The sequence below is a fragment of the Chiloscyllium plagiosum genome, unplaced genomic scaffold (assembly GCF_037043375.1).
Source record: "Chiloscyllium plagiosum isolate Xiang-an unplaced genomic scaffold, Cpla_swu_hap1 HiC_scaffold_41, whole genome shotgun sequence".
In the NCBI taxonomy this organism is placed as follows: domain Eukaryota; kingdom Metazoa; phylum Chordata; class Chondrichthyes; order Orectolobiformes; family Hemiscylliidae; genus Chiloscyllium; species Chiloscyllium plagiosum.
This window is the reverse complement of record NW_028270179.1, coordinates 16,148,568-16,167,368: the sequence shown is the minus strand read 5'-3', so window position 1 is coordinate 16,167,368 and position 18,801 is coordinate 16,148,568. Positions and strand designations below refer to the sequence as shown.

General features: G+C 45.2%; 1 protein-coding gene across 1 annotated transcript; it reads right to left on the bottom strand.

The window, feature by feature from the left end:
* Positions 1-6,479: 6,479 nt before the first annotated feature.
* LOC148138163 (putative G protein-coupled receptor 139) lies at positions 6,480-18,504 on the bottom strand. Its single transcript, XM_087981911.1, has 2 exons — positions 18,366-18,504; positions 6,480-7,387 (listed from the first exon to the last, which is right to left on the bottom strand). The coding sequence occupies exons 1-2, from the start codon at positions 18,502-18,504 to the stop codon at positions 6,480-6,482; spliced, it is 1,047 nt and encodes a 348-aa protein (XP_087838037.1).
* Positions 18,505-18,801: the final 297 nt, after the last annotated feature.

Here is an 18,801-nt window from a genome sequence, read left to right as displayed (position 1 = left end):
TTTCAGGGATCTTTATACATGGACTCCAAGATCCCTTTGCATATCCACATTAACAAGAATCTTTCCATTGACCTAGTTTTCTGCCTTCTTGTTATTCATCCCAAGTGATTCACCTCACATTTTGCCGCATTGAACTTTATTTGCCAATTCTCAGCCCAGTTCTGCAATTTATCCAAGTCCCCCTGCAACATGCAAAATTCTTCCACACTGTCCACTACTCAACAGCCTTCAGTGTTATCTGCAAACTTACTAACCCATCCACCTATGCCTGCGTCTAAGTCATTTATAAAAAATAACAAACAACATTGGTCCCAAAACAATCCTATGTCATACCCCACTAATGCATAGACTTCAGGCTGAATATTTCACATCAACTACAACTTGCTGCGTTTTTTCAAAATCCAGTTTCCAATCCAAACTGCCAAATTACCCTCAGTCCCATGCCTCTGCATTTCCTCTAACTCAGTGATTTATTTCCAGCTTTGTGAGCTGGTACTCCTGGTGGTTTCTTGAAGCGTCTCTGTTAAAGTCACAGCCATTTACAAACACTGTCAATTATTTTGCCAAATGGAACAAGTGCAATGCCCCTACGTTCACTGACAAGACCCATGTTGGTTGGAAAAGAAAGTGTGAGGGCGACCGAAGAGGCTGCAACTTGCTGTAGACATGTTCACTTATTGGAAACGTAAATGTCAAATCGAATAGTGTGAACAGACATCCCTGTGCAGCAGCGATTTCCAAATGAACTCAGAGACAGTTTAAAAGTCTCTTTCCAAGCTGAGTCCAAACTTCCAGACCCATAAAGGGGTATCCATCACAGATGGCAGTTTTCTGACTGGATATTATGAAGTTGCAAAACGAAAGTACTGAGAGTACAGTTCATCACATCTAATCATAGCGTCTACGTTGCAGAAAATGTCATACGAATTATATTGAAAGAATTCGGAGATGGAGTATCAAATGGTGAAATATGATTCATGTTTGTAGAAAGAATAGACAAAAAATGAATGTTTCTGTTAAAAATAAGGTGAAAGTATTGAACATTATTGCCCAGAAGGATTAATGTTGTCACAAATTTACATGACGGTGGAGGCAGCGTGGAGATGCCAACAGATTGTATCAGGTACATAAGGATGTCTTGTTAGGAATCTCTCGAGTTGAGATTTTCCCCACTATTGAGTATCCTTTGAGAGAGTCTCGCTCTCACAGTCTCTCTGTGACACTGTCTGCATGCAGTCACACTCATACGTGTGCATTATTACACACACACCATCACCCACAGTCAATCAATCTCACACATAATTTTCACGCACTCAGAGCACTCTCTCAGTCAAAAACAAACAATGACGAACTCCCTTAAACTCTCTCCCTCTCTTTCTCCCTTTCTCACACACATGCACGCATTTACGGACTAGCATTCTTAAACACATACATAGACACTGTCTCTAACACACAGAGACACTAAAAAAGCATCTCCCACACACATTATCCTTCAAACCTTGTCACACAGTCACATGCTCTCTGTCTCACACTTTGTCCCTCGCACTCTCTCACGCACTCCCCCTCACACATTCTCCCTGACACTTTGTTCTCGATGTGCCTCTCTTACTTGTTCAGAGACAAACTGAATTGCGCACAGACATACCGATACCCTCCACAGACACAATGACTCCCTCGTAGAGAGTATGACTCCCTCACAATCATTCAGAAATTATCGACAACTCACTGACTGCACCAACATCGCACGGAGTCCCTGTCAGATACATTGAATCTCTCACAGTTATGTTACACTGAATTCCTCACAATCACAGTGACTCCCTCACAGTCATACTGATTCCCTCACAGGAACACCGACTCCTCGGAAAAGCACTGCCACTCTCACAGGCACACCGACATTATTGCAGATGCACTGACTCCCTCACAGTCACGCGGACTTTACCGCCAACACACTGACTCCCTCGCAGACAAACTGACTCCCTCAATGTCACTTCCTCACTATCTTACTGATTCTGACACAGTCTCACTCCCTCACAATTTCACTGTTTCCTCACTGTCATAATGATTTTCTCGCTGTCACCCTGATTACGTTGCTCCCACTCTCATTCCCTCACAGTGTCGCCACTTCCACACTGTCACCCTCACTCCTCCACTGTTGCTCTCAACCCCCACTGTCAAACTGGCTCCTTCAGTGTTGCACTCACTCACAGCCTTATTCACTCACACAGTCTCACTGATTCCAACATTGCATGCTGAATCCCACACAGTCTTACTCACTCTGTCACTCTGCCTCCTCTACTGTCAGATATCCTCGCTCAATTTCACAGTCACTCCATTATTCTCACTCACACTCTCACAGTATCACTCACTCCTTAAGTCTCAGTCACTCACTCCATTTCGCACTGAATATCGCACTCTCTAGCTCAGTTCCTTTCAGTCATACTCTATCCCTCAATGTCTCACTGTCACATCCACTCCCTAAATTGGACCGAAAGCTCCAGGCATTCTTTTATTGGCAATTCTGCTTCCTTTAAAATGCAGAACATTTGAAGCAAATGTGCTTTTTTTTTGATAAAATTGTGTTTTCTGCATAAAACAAGGCGGAGACGAGGTAAATTCTGAGACAGATCCTGCACAAGGTCCACACCTATTATTCAGTGGATGACCTCAAATGTCACGTTTTGGACATGTATGTCGCTCTGTCTGTTTGAAGCTTGAGAAGTAAGCAGGATCTGCTGAAACGTCTAATTCTCTCAGAGCAGTAACTTCAAACATATTCAGGAATGTTTATCTTCGTCAATCGAAACTTCCACATTATTTCGAACAGAGTTCTACAGATCCTGCTTCTCCATTTCAGACTGATATCTTTGCAAGGCAGGAATTTCTGAATGAAAACACCTTTTGTCACATTTGCCTCTCACGTGTGCTGTCAGATTTACACAACCAAACTGAAGGCTTCCCTGTTCCTTCACCCAGTTTAAATCTTTAATATTGAGTTTATATTGTCCCTTCTAATTCTAAAATCCAGAACCAGTTCACATCGCGCTTAGATTCATCTGTCGGAGGCTGAGAGACACAGGACGAGTAATTAGAAGGTGTCAGTCAACTATTTAAAGATTGGTCACAGCAGCCATTTTTATGGTAGCACAACACTGATATCAGAGGAAAATAGAAGATAGGAGCAGGAGGAGGCAATACGGCCTTTCCAACTGTCACCGTTATTCATCACGTCCGTGACTGATCTTCCAGCTCAATAGCCTGACCCTTCATTTCTACCCAGAACCTTTCATCCCAAATGCACTAAGTTCTACATCTAACCGTCCCTTGAAAACATACACTGTTCTGGCATCAAATACTTCCTGTGATAATGAATTCCAGAGGCCCATCATTATTTGGGTGACGAAATGCCTCCTCATCTCGATCGTAAATGTCTCATCTCGAATCCTCAGGCAGTAAACCCTGGATCTGGACATATGCACCATTAGGAACAGCCTCCCTGCGTCTGCCCTGTCTAGTCATGTTAGAAACTTTATAAGACTTTATGATACCCTCCCTCACTCACTGAACTCCAGTGAAAGTAATCCTAACCTGACCAATCTCTCTACATACTTCATTCCAACGTGCCTTGAAACAGCCCGATAAACCGAGTCTCACTCATCTTATAAACAGGGAAAGGCAAGAAAGAATGTGGACTTGGGAGTCCTTGCTCAAGTCAGTTCAATGTTGATCAACGAGAATGGTGGATGGATCGCAAATATTCAATGGCAAGGCAGTAAAATAACACAAACCCAAGGTTGCATTATTTAAGGATGGGATAGAATTGAAGTTTTGAGGCAGTAATGCAAAGCACTGGGATAGATAAAAAAGTTTATTGCTGTTTTTGGATGTAAGGCTAGAATCATCATCTAAATATCTAACAATGCTCTGAAACATATCAAGGCTAAAATGAAGGAACAACGCCTTGAATTTCTGTACATGTGTGGATATCAGTGAGGATGGTAGAATTTCTCACCAAAGGGCAGCATTGAGTCAGGTTCTTTTTTTTTCCAACTGTCTGGGAATGATGGTCTTTGTGGAGTTATCTCACCCAAAGCCTACTCTGTTCTGCGAGCAATGCCCGGTCACACTACCCCTCCAATCCTCTGGGAATGGACCTTTGGCCTACCACATAACTAGTCCGATATCAATGGCCTCCGACTCCACCCCATCTCACTTGCCATAGCAACAGTCAGTTGTCCCACACACATTGTTCCCCTAGCAACGGTCTGTAACCATACCCCTCTGTTCCCACAGCAGCATAATAGTCACATACAAAATCTGTTCCCTCAGAATTGGCCTGTGTAGCATCTGTACTCTGTTCCTTATCAATGATCAATGGTTCCACTCCCTTACTTTCCCCAAGGAAAGGTCAGTAGTCCAACGCGACTCGGTTCTCAGGATATATACCTGCAGACCCTTCCGATTCTACTTAATGAGCAATAGACTGTGGCCTATTCTCAACCTTTTCCCAAGCAGAGGCCTGCAGCACCACAGCCTGTACAGTCGGCTCTGATTCCACCCACACTTCCTCCTTCAGAAATGATTGTGGCAATGCACCCACACTATTCCAAAGCAAAGCCTTTGAAACCACCTGACCCACCTTTCTCATAGCATCAGTGTGTGACCCCGCAAACACAGTGTTCCCCTGGACACAGAAGGAGGCTTAAACGACGACCGTTTCGCTTAACAATGGTTTCCAGCCAAACACCCTCTCTGTTCCCTGAGCAAAGGCTTGCTGCAATGTTTCCACGCTGCTCCCCCAGCAACAGACTGCATTTTCACGCGCACTCTCTTCCCCTAGCAATGGACTGTGGACCTACCCACAACCTGTTCTTGAAACACCAGTCAGTGATTCTGCATCTAATCTTCTCTCTTAGCAAAGACTGCTGGATCCATCACCTTACTATTCCTTTTGTGGTCATATATCCATTTCGACTGCCGAGCAACTAGCAATTGTTGCACCGCTACTCTGATCCCACATGAACACCCAACGTCATCAGCTCCCTCTGTTATCCTTTGCAATGTTTATGCTCTCACTACCTTGCTTTCCTGTCAGCAATGGCCTGAGAATCGTACCTGATCTGTTCCCTTAACAAAGGCCTGTGAACCATTCCTCATTCGATTCACCCACCTTTTCCCAACCCTTTCTCCAAGCAACGGTCTTTGTGCACATAGCCACTCTGCCCCCCAGCAAAGGACAGTGGTCGAACACCAATTATTTTCCCCTGGCAACGGAATGTAGACCCATCCCACACACTTCCAAAGACAACATCCGTCAGCCCCACCACCATACTGTTTCTCTGACAAGGGCTCATGATCCTACACCTGCTTTTCTTTCCCTTATAACTGGCTGCTGGACCACCACTGCACTGTTGCATTAAAAACAGGCTTTGTCCACTTCCACATAATTTTCCCACGGAACAGTCCATTGTCAAAACCATCCCCGTGAATACCTTCGAAAACCAAGTTGTTCCACATATATACTTTTCCCATAACAATTGCATCCCCTAATTTGAGCACGTTCCTGCTGTATTCGCCGAGCAACCGCCTCTGAAAACATCTTCACTCTAACCCAGTAGAAACTGGGTGAACTCATAACCATTCTGTTTCCTCAGCCACAAAAAGTAGTTGCACACAATGTGTTCCATTCACAGGAATATTGTCCGACGCTCACCTTTTGACCAAGTAACAGCCATTGCTCTCACATACAGAGTCCACGAGCAATTACATTTTGCCGAAACCCCACACTCTATATGTGCATCCCGTTCTGTTCCCCAAACAACAGATTGCAAACGTAAACGCACTCTTTTTCTCCAGCAACAGAAGCTAAGAGGGAGTTGGAGGTAGACAGGACTTGAAAGATATAGAATGGAGGAGGTACAGGGAGAGCAAGACGAAGGAACGGTGAAGAAGAATGGGAGAGGGAAATACAGTGAAAAGCAATTACATAATAGGAGGTGCAGTGAGTAGAAATCAGAGAAATTGTGAGAATGGGAGAAAGATATGAATGGAGGGGAACAGAGAGAAAGTTGAATTCTGCTGAGGCCAGGACGGGGTGTTTAACACAGAGGTGAAAACAAGGACAGAATGACTTAAACAGAATTCTTGTGTCCCATCCGGTTCCATCCCCTTCTCGGATGACAAGGACATGGGTTAGAATCTTCAGCTCAGCTTCTTCAAAGCAAAGACAAACTCTACTGCTTGACACTTTTTAATGAACGTTTTAATCAGTTACGCATTGAAGTTATGGATACAGTCAGGTGAGAGCATTGCCTTGTCTGGCTGGCCCCTGAGTTGAGAGAAACGCTGAGATATACCCCTGTAATCACCTATCAGAGGATAAGGATGGACAAACCAGTACGGTCCTCAGTCTATTACCATATTGACAAGCTGCTTCACTGCTGAAACATTGAATTGAAATATGAAAATCCTGAATTGATTGATTAATGAGTGAATTGGATTGATTTATGAATTTGGATAAAGGGATACTTCAGCACATTCTTCAACTGCTGTCTGAACTTTTTCTGAGTCACAGCATATATCGCTGTGTTTGTGCAGCAACTGAGAAGCTGCAGCATGAAGCCTAATTCCTGCACAAATGGATAGACAAACACAGACCTATACCCGAAATACCACATCCGGTTCCATATAGAATACACCATCAGCATTGACCATAACAAGATGAAATTGCCCGAGATCACAAACAGCAAAATTATGGATCTTTGTCGATTTCGCATTTCTGAGTCACACTGACCGTCCCCATTTGTGTGAGCACGCAGTCTCTTGCGGGCTCTGCTGGTCACTAAAATGTGTCTGACGGTGAAAATATTGAGTAGTACAATCAGGAGAAATGGAAGAGCCGGGTTTAGGACGTGATGGAGGAACTCGATTGCAGTCCAGACACGAGAGGATTGAACACTGCTTGTTGTGTGACAAAACCAGGGGATGTTATCCAGATTATACAACCCTGACAGCATGAAATACCAGAAAATGTTCTTTAAGCAGCTCAGCACAGTCACTGTTCCAAGAACCACAGCCGCCGTTTTATCACTGCAATATTTACTTTTCAGGTTCTGGCAACAAATGGCTACAAACCGATCAAAGGTGAAAGTGACTGTGAACCAGACAGAACAGTCAGTTGCTGCATAAAGCAGAACGGCGTGGATATTACACACATGGATGTACAACAGGAAAGTAAACCCTTCCCAATAAACAATGGGAATGTGTCTCAATATCAGATCGAGGATAATGACCAGTAGATCCGCCACTGCCATGGCCCCCAGGTAACGACTGACACAGGGAGACAATCCACAATCTTTATGAAGCAGGATGAAGATTGTCACTCTGGTAACTGTAAAGAAGGTAAACAAAGAAATTATGCATCATCCTGGAGGTAAAGTTATCAGTTTTATTGTGGACAGAGTCAGATTTCAAATGGCTCACTGTATTTAAAGATCTATTGAAATTATTGGAGCTGTCATAACACAGCATAATGTCTGAATTACTTTAGAGATGTGACGTAAATACAAGAATTTCTCCTTTCCCAAACAAGGAGACGAACATTCATAAGAACATATATTTTCTAAGACATGGTCACACACTCGATCACTTGTAAGTAAACAAAGGTTACTTCTTTACATTTCCTGACAGGAAAAGTGAAAATCGTTTTTAACGGTTCTCACCGGTTCAACCAGTTCCTTACAGACAAACGGAGGTTGGAAATTCCTGTCTTTCAGTCTAAGTTGTTGTGGCCATTCTGTCCTGAAGAAACGTAAACACAGACAATAAAGTTCACCCCATTAACTGGCCTGAATGTACTTCGAAACAATGTGTCCTTCTCCCTGCAACGAGATTTCTTTCTTGAGAATCATGTCTTTGGGTCAATTCACTGACTTTTGGCCAGTGACTAATACCATCAGTTGAAGAACGCTCCATAGATTGTTCCACTCCTTTTTCCGTCCAACTGTTCTTCTCTCTCTTTGGGATTTCTCCCCAATTATCGTTTAAGTTTAACCCCTTGGTTCTGGAAAAAAAAACTAACATTTTCCTCCGATGATCAGTTCACAAGTCAGGGCATCAGACTGCATGGCTACTTCATAGAGCGCCACAGTTCTACCCGCAAAAGTGAACCAGAGCTTCCAGCTTGCACACACGAACCTCTTCTCCGTCCATCATCTTTCTCAGGCTTAGTCCAGTGCTTCAGCGAAGCTCACCATCATTTGGAAAAGAAACACCTCATATTCTGCTCAGAGACTTTGCAACACTCTGGACTCAATATCGAGTTCAAGTTCACAAATAAGACTAATTGAAAGACATGTGTCAGAGGGGTCCACTTGACTCGGAGCGGAGCTGAATGCGAGAGAGCAGAGAGCAATCTCGAAAGATATGTGAAATAAAATCTTACCTCGTGGATTTGTGTTCATTCCATATGCGAAGCACACTCTTTGCAAAACAATTGCGCCTCAGATTCCATTTTACTCTTTCCCGTCTAAACTTAAACTTATGCCCACTCACCATCTGTTCCCAATGCTGTGAAAAATGATGAGTGCATTCAGTCTATCCATGCCCCTCATGACCTGATACACTTCTATGAGGACCTCACACAGTCTCCAACAAAATATGGGAAAATGTCCGAGTTTATCCAAACTCTGTCTTCAAATGAGAGCGTTGAGTTCTGGCAATATCATTGCAAATTTCTTCTGTATTTTTTCCAGTTTAAAACATCCTTTCGACAGAAAGGTGGCCCAACCTGAACACTTATACTCCAAGTTCGGCCTCATTAACGTATTTTTTTTAGCTCTGACATAATTGTGCAACTTCTGTACTCAGTGCCCTGATCGATGAAGGCCAGTGTACCAAAGGCCGTCCTCACTGCCCTACCGATCTGTGACGCCACTTTAAGAGAACTGTGAACCTGAACTCCATGGCCCCACTATTCTGGTACACTCCTTCAGGTCCGAACATTGACCATAAAATTCCTACCTTTATTTGTGGTGCCAAAACACAACACCTCACACTTATCTACATGAAACTCCATTTTGCATTACTCGGCAGACTTCCCCAGCTGATCAAGATCCTGCTGTAATTTCTGATGACCGTCCGAACTTTCGATGGTATCATCTACTTTCGTTTCATCAGAAATTTACGAAGCATGCCTTGTCCATCCCCATTCAAATCAGGAATGTCGATAAGAAATTTGAATGTGTGACATGAGAATGCGGTAGGAATAGGTACCAAACAGCAATCAGAAACTCGAAATAAATCATCCTTGATCAATTTGACAGAACATATCATGTCGAGTCACACAGTAAGCAGTACTGGGTGTTCAGCTGTTTGGAATCGGTATCAATGATTTAGCATAAATGCACTGTAACTATGTTAGGCGATGACGTTAAGGTAAACAGACAATTATGTCATTCAGAGAAGGTGCAGAGTGTCCAAATGAATACTTGGAGGTGAAAACAGCGGGTAAAAGTTTGGAAGATCGAATATAACATGACATATCCCATGTCATTTTATTTTCAGGACGAATGTGAGGCAATATGTGAGTGAAAGGGAGAGAGATGGCAGCATTCGTGATACAGTATGAACTGGAAGATTCAATCTTACCCGTTCAGTCTTTGGAAGTTTTGCTAAATCTGATGGACTGCTCTGTCATGTTCTCAGTTGTCCCATTTCTCTCAGTGGCACGTGATGAACAGGGGGGTGTTTCAAGCCCCGTATTAAGGACATGACGTCAATCTGAAAGGCCATTTTTTCCTTGCACGTGAAGGGAATGGCTGACTGCTTCTAAATGAAGAGGCTCTGGCTGTTTTTCGGACTGTGGGTATTCACCAACACGACGTGCGATGCATGGGCCCATTTGCAACATTAGATTCTATTATATTAGATTAGATTCTCTACAGCGTGAAAACATGCCCTTCGTCCCAACAAGTCCACATTGACCGCCCCCCCTCCAAGAGTCACCCACTGAGACCCATTTCCCTCTGACTGTTGCACCTAACACTATGGACAATTCAGCATGGCCAATTGACCTGACCTGCACATCGTTGGACTGTGGGAGCAAACCGGAGCTGGAATCGAACCTGGGATCCTGGTGCTGTGAGACAGCAGTGATAATCACTGAGAGATCCTTCAGTCCTTCTACTTCACTGCGATGACATGTGGACCATGCAGTTCCATGTATATGTTCATGAGTACCGCTATACTGGGAAAACAAGCATACACTGGGTAGCTCCCTGCTGAGAGAGAACGCATTGTATTCCCCTAATCTGCAATATATATCCTCCAACATTGATGTAAGCATCATGGGAGATGATTGATATGTTACCCATACCTGCCGTGCAATTTCCGGATATTCGAAGCTGAATGAAACTGTGACTCTCGCACCATCCTCCCCCTGGTGTGAAGCTGCAAGTCGTGTTGCAGGAGGTGACACCGCTCTGACCAGCTCCTTGATAAATCAGGGTTCCCTCACACACTGCTCTTGGGTTAAGCGTAGGTTGGGAAGGTGTTCTTGGAAATCCTTGAATGGATACATCAAATTACTTCCCTATCTCACCCACACTCCAAAACACACGCACACACACGCACACACCTGTGGTCATTGCATTTTCAGATTTTAGTAGGGCGTTCAACAGGGTTCGTCATGGTAGACTGTTAAGTACATTAACATTGCATGGAATACAGCGATAAAAAGATATTTGGATAGAAAATTGGATTGAAGGTAGTAGTCAGAGAGTGTCGTGAAGGCCAACGTTTTGTGACCAGTGGTGCGCCAGAATAATTCGTTTAATGTTCATCTTTTGTGATTTATATGAATAAGTCGGAAAGGAATATAGGAAGTCGATCGTTAGTGAGTTTGCAAATGACACCATAAGTGATGGTTTAAGGAGCAACGATAAATGTTATCTCCGAGTCCGATGAGGCCTTAAGTAACTGGGTCGTTGGGCCAAGGAGTACCAGATTCAGATTAACTTTAATAAATGTAAGTTCCTGTATTTTGGTCTGGCAAATCAAGGCTGGACGTATGTACAGAATCAAGAGAGTTTTGCCGAACCAAGAGACCTTGGAGTACAAGTTCAGAAGCCGTTGATAATGGCTGACTGCTTCTGAATGAAGAGGCTATGGCGACTTTTAGGGCTGGGGGTGTTCACCATATGACGTGCCATGCATGGGCACATCGCAACATTAGATTAGAGTAGATTACATTAGTTTAGATTAGATTCTCTAATGCTTGAAATCAGTAGCATAGGCAGACAGGATAGTGAAGAAGGTGTTCTTTTCGATTGACGTTTTTTGGTCACTGCACTGAGTCTTGGAGTAAGGAAATCATGTCGTGGCCATGCAAGGCATTGGTTAGCCCACTTTTGGATTACAGCATTTATTTCTCATCTCCCTACCATTGGAAAAATGGCATGAAACATGAAATGGTGCCAATAAGATTCACAAGCATGTTCCCAGTGTTCGAGAATTTGTGCTGTAGGGACTGGCTGAATATGTTGGGGCTGCTTTACCTGGAGCATCGGAGGCTGAGTAATAACCTGAAATAAGCTAAGACAATCATGCGGGGCATGGATACACCTGATAGTCAATGTTCTTTTCCAAGATTGGGCGAGCCCAAAACTAGGAGGCACAGGTTTAAGGTGATAAGGAAAGCATGCGAGAAGAATGTAAGATCAAATGTTTCAGGCAGAGGATGGTGCGTGTACAACATGAGCTGCCAGAGCAAGTGCAGGAGTTTGGTACAAGTGCAATATTCAAAAGACATCTGGATGAGTAGTTAAATACTAAGTGCTTAGAGCGATATGGTCCACATTCTGGCAAATGGGACGAGATTAATGCATAATGTCTATTCGACTTGGATGAGTTATATCAAAGTAGCTGTTTCGCTGCTGCACATCACTATGAGTTTATGACACTGCGTTTTCAGAGTTTCCACTCCCTGCAGACTCGGCTCCATTTGTTGCTCATGTTACAGACCTTGATGATGCACTACAGTACTCATGCTCCATCAAGAGTTGGAGCACAAAATCCTCAGGTCGCCCTGAATGTCTGAGACATGTCACAGAACAATATCCAGAAAACCACCTCCAGCAACTCCTCTAAATGTTCAATAACAGGAGCCAGTCAAATCCCCTCAGCTGCAAGTTAGATGTTTTCTTCTATCCGGCACTGAACGCATGGTCTGCTCAGAGCGGCACACATTGGCACTGAGTGCACAGACACAGACAACGTTTCAGAGACGTGAGTCAAACCTGATGAACTCCTTGTCCAACATACAGCACCACAAGGGATACAGCAGAAAGTAAACAGCAGCCCGAAACGTACCATTTTATTGTTTCTGCGGTTCACAAGGCCGGTACTTGATAATCTAAAGAGCAATACAACAAGGCCAGAAAAGGTACAGAGGGTCTGGAAGATTCGTATTAAAAATGGAAACAGATACTTACTTTCCTGAGAACATATGGTAGAAATAGGGAAAAAAGACAAGAGGAGTGCTACTAACTGAAGGATTCAGACCTGAGACGGTCCAAATCACAAGAATGAGAACCTTGAATAAAGGCATCGCAAGATCTTCACTCTCTCAACATCTGAATCTGGACCAACCCAGACACAGTAAAGAGGTACAAGACGACAGGCCAATATGGAGTGCTGCACGGACTATGCCAGTTTATTGTTCAGAAAGCTGAACTATCTGACCGGTATGGCGAGCATTAAAAAAAAGCCTGCATATTGGTACTACAAGCAGTACATAACAGCATATCATGGGGAAAGTTGCATCCTATGCTGTAAGTGAAACTAAACGTGGCTCCTTTCATCTTATCGGACGAGAAAGTGAGGACTGCAGATGCTGGAGATCAGAGCTGAAAATGTGTTGCTGGAAAAGCGCAGCAGGTCAGGCAGCATCCAAGGAGGAGGAGAATAGACGTTTCGGGCATAAGCCCTGCTTCAGGAATGAGGAAAGTGTGCCTAGCAGGCTAAGATAAAAGGTAGCGAGGAGGGACTTGGGGGAGGGGCATTGGAAATGCGATAGGTGGAAGGAGGTCAAGGTGAGGGTGATAGGCCGGAGTGGGGTGGGTGCGGAGAGGTCAGGAAGAAGATTGCAGGTTAGGAAGGCGGTGCTGAGTTCGAGGGACTTGACTGAGACAACGTGGGGGGAGGGGAAATGAGGATACTGGAGAAATCTGAGTTCATCCCTTGTGGTTGGAGGGTTTCTAGGCGGAAGATGAGGTGCTCTTCCTCCAACCGTCGTGTTGCTATGGTCTGGCAATGGAGAAGTCCAAGGACCTGCATGTCCTGTTGGAGTGGGAGGGGGAGTTGAAGTGTTGAGCCACGGGGTGGTTGGGTTGGTTGGTCCAGGTGTCCCAGAGGTGTTCGCTGAACCGTTCCACAAGTAGGCGGCCAGTCTCCCCAATATAGAGGAGGCCACATCGGGTGCAGCAGATGCAATAGTTGATGTGTGTTGAGGTGCAGATGAATTTGTGACGGAAATGGAAGTATCCCTTGGGGCCTTGGAGGGAAGTAAGGGGGGAGATGTGGGTTCAAGTTTTGCATTTCTTGCGTTTGCAGGGGAAGGTGCCGGGATTGGATGTTGGGTTGGTGGGAGGTGTGGACCTGACGAGGGAGTCACGGAGGGAGTCGTCTTTTCGGAACGCTGATAGGGGAGGGGAGGAAAATATATCCCTCGTGGTGGGGTCCGTTTGGAGGTGGTAGAAATGATGGCGGATGATCCGCTGGACATGGAGGTTGGTGGGATGGTAGGTGAGGACCAGTGGGGTTCTGTCCTGATGGCGGTTGGAGGGGCGGGGCTAAAGGGCGGAGGAGCGGGAAGTGGAAGAGATGCGGTGGAGGGCATCGTCGACCACGTCTGGGGGGAAATTGTGGTCCTTGAAGAAGGAGGTCATCTGGGTTGTACGTATTTGGAACTGGTCCTCCTGGGAGCTGATGCGGCGGAGACGAAGGAATTGGGAATATGGGATGACATTTTTACGGGGGGCAGGGTGGGAGGAGGTGTAGTCTAGGTAGCTGTGGGAGTCGGTCGGTTTATAGTAAATGTCCCCGTTGATTCCGTCGCCCGAAATAGAAATGGAAAGGTCTAGGAAGGGGAGGGAGGAGTCTGAGACGGTCCAGGTGAATTTCAGGTCGGGGTTGAAGGTGTTGGTAAAGAGGTTAAACTGTTCAACTTCCTCGTGGGAGCACGAGGCAGCGCCGATACAGTCATTGATATCGCGGAGGATTAGGTGGGGGGTGGTGCCAGTGTAGCTGCGGAAGATGGACTGTTCCACATATCCTACGAAAAGGCAGGCATAGCTGGGGCCCATGCGGGAGCCCATGGCTGCTCCTTTGGTTTGGAGGAAGAGGGAGGATTGGAAAGAGAAGTTGTTCAGGGTGAGAACCAGTGCAGTCAGTCGAAGGAGGGTGTCAGTGGAAGGGTACTAGTTGGTACGGCGGGAAAGGAAGAAGCGGAGAGCTTTGAGTACTTCGTGATGGGGATGGACGTGTACACGGATTTGATGTCCATGGTGAAGATAAGGCGTTGGGGAATGGGGAAGCGAAAATCATGGAGGAGGTGGAGGGAGTGGGCGGTGTCCCGAACGTAGGTCGGGAGTTCTTGGACTAAGGGGGACAGGACCGTGTCGTGGTATGCAGAGATGAGTTCGGTGGGGCAGGAACAGGCTGAGACAACGGGTCGGCCGGGGCAGTCAGCTTTGTGGATTTTGTGCAGGAGGTAGAAACGGGCGGTGCGGGGTTGTGGGACTATGAGGTTGGAGGCGGTGGATGGAAGATCCCCTGAGGTGATGAGGTTATGGATGGTCTGGGAGCTGATGGTTTGGTGGTGCGAGGTGGGGTCATGGTCAAGGGGGCAGTGGAAGGAGGTGTCTGCGAGCTGGTATAAAGGTTGGTGCGCTAAACTACTACCGCACCTCCCTTGTCTGCTGGTTTGATAGTGAGGTTGGGTTTGGTACGGAGGGAGTGGAGGGCTTCCGAGGGTGAGAGGTTGGAGTGGGTGAGAGCGGTGGAGAAGTTGAGGTGGTTAATGTCTCTGCTCCCAGGTGGACCAGTCCCACATCCGTACAACCCAGATGGCCTTCTTCTACAAGGACCTCAATTTCCCCCCAGAAATGGTCGACTATGCCCTCCACCGCATCTCTTCCACTTCCCGCTCCTCCGCCCTTGAGCCCCGCCTCTCCATCCATCACCAGGACATAACGCCACTGGTCCTCACCTACCACCCCACCAACCTCCATGTCCAGCGGATCATCCGCCGTCATTTCCGCCACCTCCAACCGGACCCCACCACCAGGGATATATTTCTCTCCCCTCCCCTATCAGCGTTCAGAAAAGACCACTCCCTCCGTGACTCCCTCGTCAGGTCCACACCCCACACCAATTCAACCTCCACTCCCGGCACCTTCCCCTGCAACCGCAAGAAATGCAAAACTTGCGCCCAAACGCCCCCCCTTACTTCCCTCCAAGGCCCTAAGGGATACTTCCATATCCGCCACAAATTCACCTGCACCTCCACACACATCATTTATTGTATCCGCTGCACCCGATGTGGCCTCCTCTATATTGGGGAGCCAGGCCGCCTCCTTGCGGAACAGTTCAGAGAACACCTCTGTGACACACGGACCAACCAACCCAACCACCCCGTGGGTCAACACTTCAACTCACCCTCCCACTCCACCAAGGACATGCAGGTCATTGGACTTCTCCATCGCCAGACCATAGCAACACGACGGTTGGAGGAAGAGCGCCTCATCTTACGCCTAGGAACCCTCCAACCACAAGGGGTAAACTCAGATTTCTCCAGTTTCCTCATTTACCCTCCCCCCTCCTTCTCTCAGTCAAACCCTCGAACTCAGCACCGCCTTCCTAACCTGCAATCTTCTTCCTGACCTCTCCGCCCCCACCCCCACTCCGGCCTATCACCCTCAACTTGACCTCCTTCAACCTATCGCATTTCCAACGCCCCTCCCCAAGTCCCTCCTCCCGACCTTTTATCTTAGCCTGCTGGGCACACTTTCCTCATTCCTGAAGAAGGGCTTATGCCCGAAACGTCGATTCTCCTGCTCCTTGGATGCTGCCTGACCTGCTGCGCTTTTCTAGCAACACATTTTCAGCTCCTATAAACTTAAGTCGAAATGCCGATGAGTGTGGCGCTGGAAAAGCACAACTCCTCAGGCAGTATCTGATGAGCAAGAGAATCGGCATTTCAGGCATAAGCCCTTCATCAGGAACGTCTTGTCCCTGATACATCGATTTTCCTATACCTCAGATACTGCTTGACTAGCTCTGATTTCTCAGCGCCACACTCTTTGACTCTGATCAGCAGCAGCATCTGCAGTCCTAAATTTCTCCTCTAAATTGATGTCTCCAAATCTCCATTGTCCGAGTTCAAGGTGCGTGTAGGTGTGTGTACGTTTGAGATTGTGTCAGAATGAGTGTGTGAGTGAGCGCATGCATGTGCGCATGGGTCTGTGTCTGTGTGACAGATCAAGAGAAAAAAAAGCGACTGAGTCTGTGTGACTAAATTGGGAACCGTGGTATATGTGAGGATCATTGTTTGATAAAATACGTGCATGAAGGAAATTAGTTTAAAGATGAACTAGCAGGAGTTGGGGTTTTCAAGAGAGAGAGATGGATGGACATTTAATGGACAGACAGGACGATGTCATTAAGAACATTAACATTAGTGTATTGCCGGATCTAATAACAATGCAGAGACGTTTTCACAGAAATGATCGTAACAGGGAATTTCTGGTGTCAGTTCCGATGGAGCTTCGAATCAGAATTTATTTCTACACATTGAAGCTGGCAGTGTCAGTTGCAGATTATTCGAATCAATCAGAATATATTTCCCTGCTGAAATTTTAAATAGAAGTTTGGATGAGCGAGTCAGGTATGTTCTGGATGTTTCTGGAAATAAAAGAAGGAAATGGTAGGGCATGGTGTCGGAAATCAACTCATGGTCAAAGGGATTACCACAGTTATAGGTATCATTACAAGAGCCAGTGCTGGAATCTGTGCTGTTCATCTTTGACATAAATGATTTGGAGAAAAACATTGTTGTTAAGATTAGATTTTTGACAATGGAACAATTGATGGAAATGTGAAAAGTGAGCAGGATTGTTAGCGGATCAAGCAGGAGGTACAGCGTTTGAAGACATGGGCTGACCAATGGCAGATGAAGATTTAATTGGAAAAGTATGACGTGATACATTTTGTTAGGAGATGTACAGGTGATAATTGTAGAGTAAAAAAAAGAAATGCCGGGTGATCTGTGTGGGCAAGTCCACGGATCACTGAGGTTGGGAATGAAAATAGCTAAGATCGTAAAAATAAGACATTTGGCATAGTTGGCGACAATGTAAGGGACATGAATTATTGCAATGAACTGCAGCTTTTTAAAACATTAATTTTAAAATGCACATTTGGAATATTGTGCACAGTTCTGATCACCACATTACCAGAAGGACATGAATGTTTTGGAGAGGGCACATAAAATAATTTTACGGTTGTTTGTTGGGGGGATTACATGTTTGAATAAAGTTTGGGCAGGCTGCGTTTCCTTACATTGGAATGCAGGTGGTTGAAAGGGGAAACTGATGGAAGTTTATAAAATTGTGAATAGCATGGATAGATTCGAAAATATGAGGCTTTTTCGCAGTGTGGCGTGGTCATTTACTTGCGGACACAGGTTCAAAATACAGGTATGCGGGGCAATTAAGTTAGATGTGCGTGCCAAGTTTTTCCCACAAAAGATGTTGTGCCTGGAATGCACTGCCAGAGGAAGTAGGGGAAGCAAGAAAACAAAGATCAGCATTCAAGAGGTATCTGGACAAATACATGGATAGGAAGGACATAGAGTGATACACATCTTGTAATTGAAACAGCATTAATATGGAAGGACTGTATTGTTCATTATTCTTTGTTCTAATTGTGAATCGCCCGTTTCAATCTCAGAATTTTCCAGAGATGGGATAAAGTCAGAGGTAGGAAATGAAACTTGCGTCCAAAGCACAAGACAGTGAACTATAAGTTCTCAACATTAAATAACAAGGGCAGTGATACAATATATTGTGTTTCACAGATGGAACTGAGTATGTCAACACAGAGAGACCTATGACGGGCACTGCTGAAGCAAAGATGGAGAGAATGAATGAACAAGTTCACTGATGCATAAAATAGTGGTTTGCACGGTGAATCTCTGGACTCAGTGTCTCAGCAGGAACAATAACTGTAACAAGGAGTGGAAGCATGAGAAGTACAATCAAACAGTCACACATAGTTTATCAAAACAATATTTGGACAATGAGACTTACGAGGGACACCAACGATAGCCAGGATGGGATAATAAATGTATTGAATGATGAATAGTACAAGTTCGATCCGACGTGATAATGGCAACCGATGATAGTACGTAGAGAGATACCAAATTCTCCACGCTAAACTCCTGTCCATTGCTGTAAAATTCCAGTCTATCATTCTCAAATTATCACCCATTTTTTGATAATTCCAGTTGAATGTTCTCAGATTCTGATCTCTTCTCTAAATTTCCCCGGAGTTGCTGAATCTTATGAGTGGTGTGGGTGATGCTTCCTCTCATACTATTTGATTAGACATCGAACGGAGCTCATTTATCATTTTCAGATATAAAGCCTCCACTGGTTTAATTAGAATCTGTGGAGACTTGCATTAATAACAGTCTCTAAACAAACAGTTTCAGTTAACACCTTCCTTGTATCACGTTTCATATCA

What these genes read in the sequence shown, in the direction of transcription:
- LOC148138163 (XM_087981911.1), bottom strand. Translation starts at nt 18,504, where the DNA reads ATGGACAGGAGTTTAGCGTGGAGAATTTGGTATCTCTCTACGTACTAT. An exon ending in GGCTATCGTTGGTGTCCCTC is followed by an intron (nt 7,388 to 18,365) that starts GTAAGTCTCATT and finishes CCTTCTTTACAG; the next exon opens with TTACCAGAGTGACAATCTTC.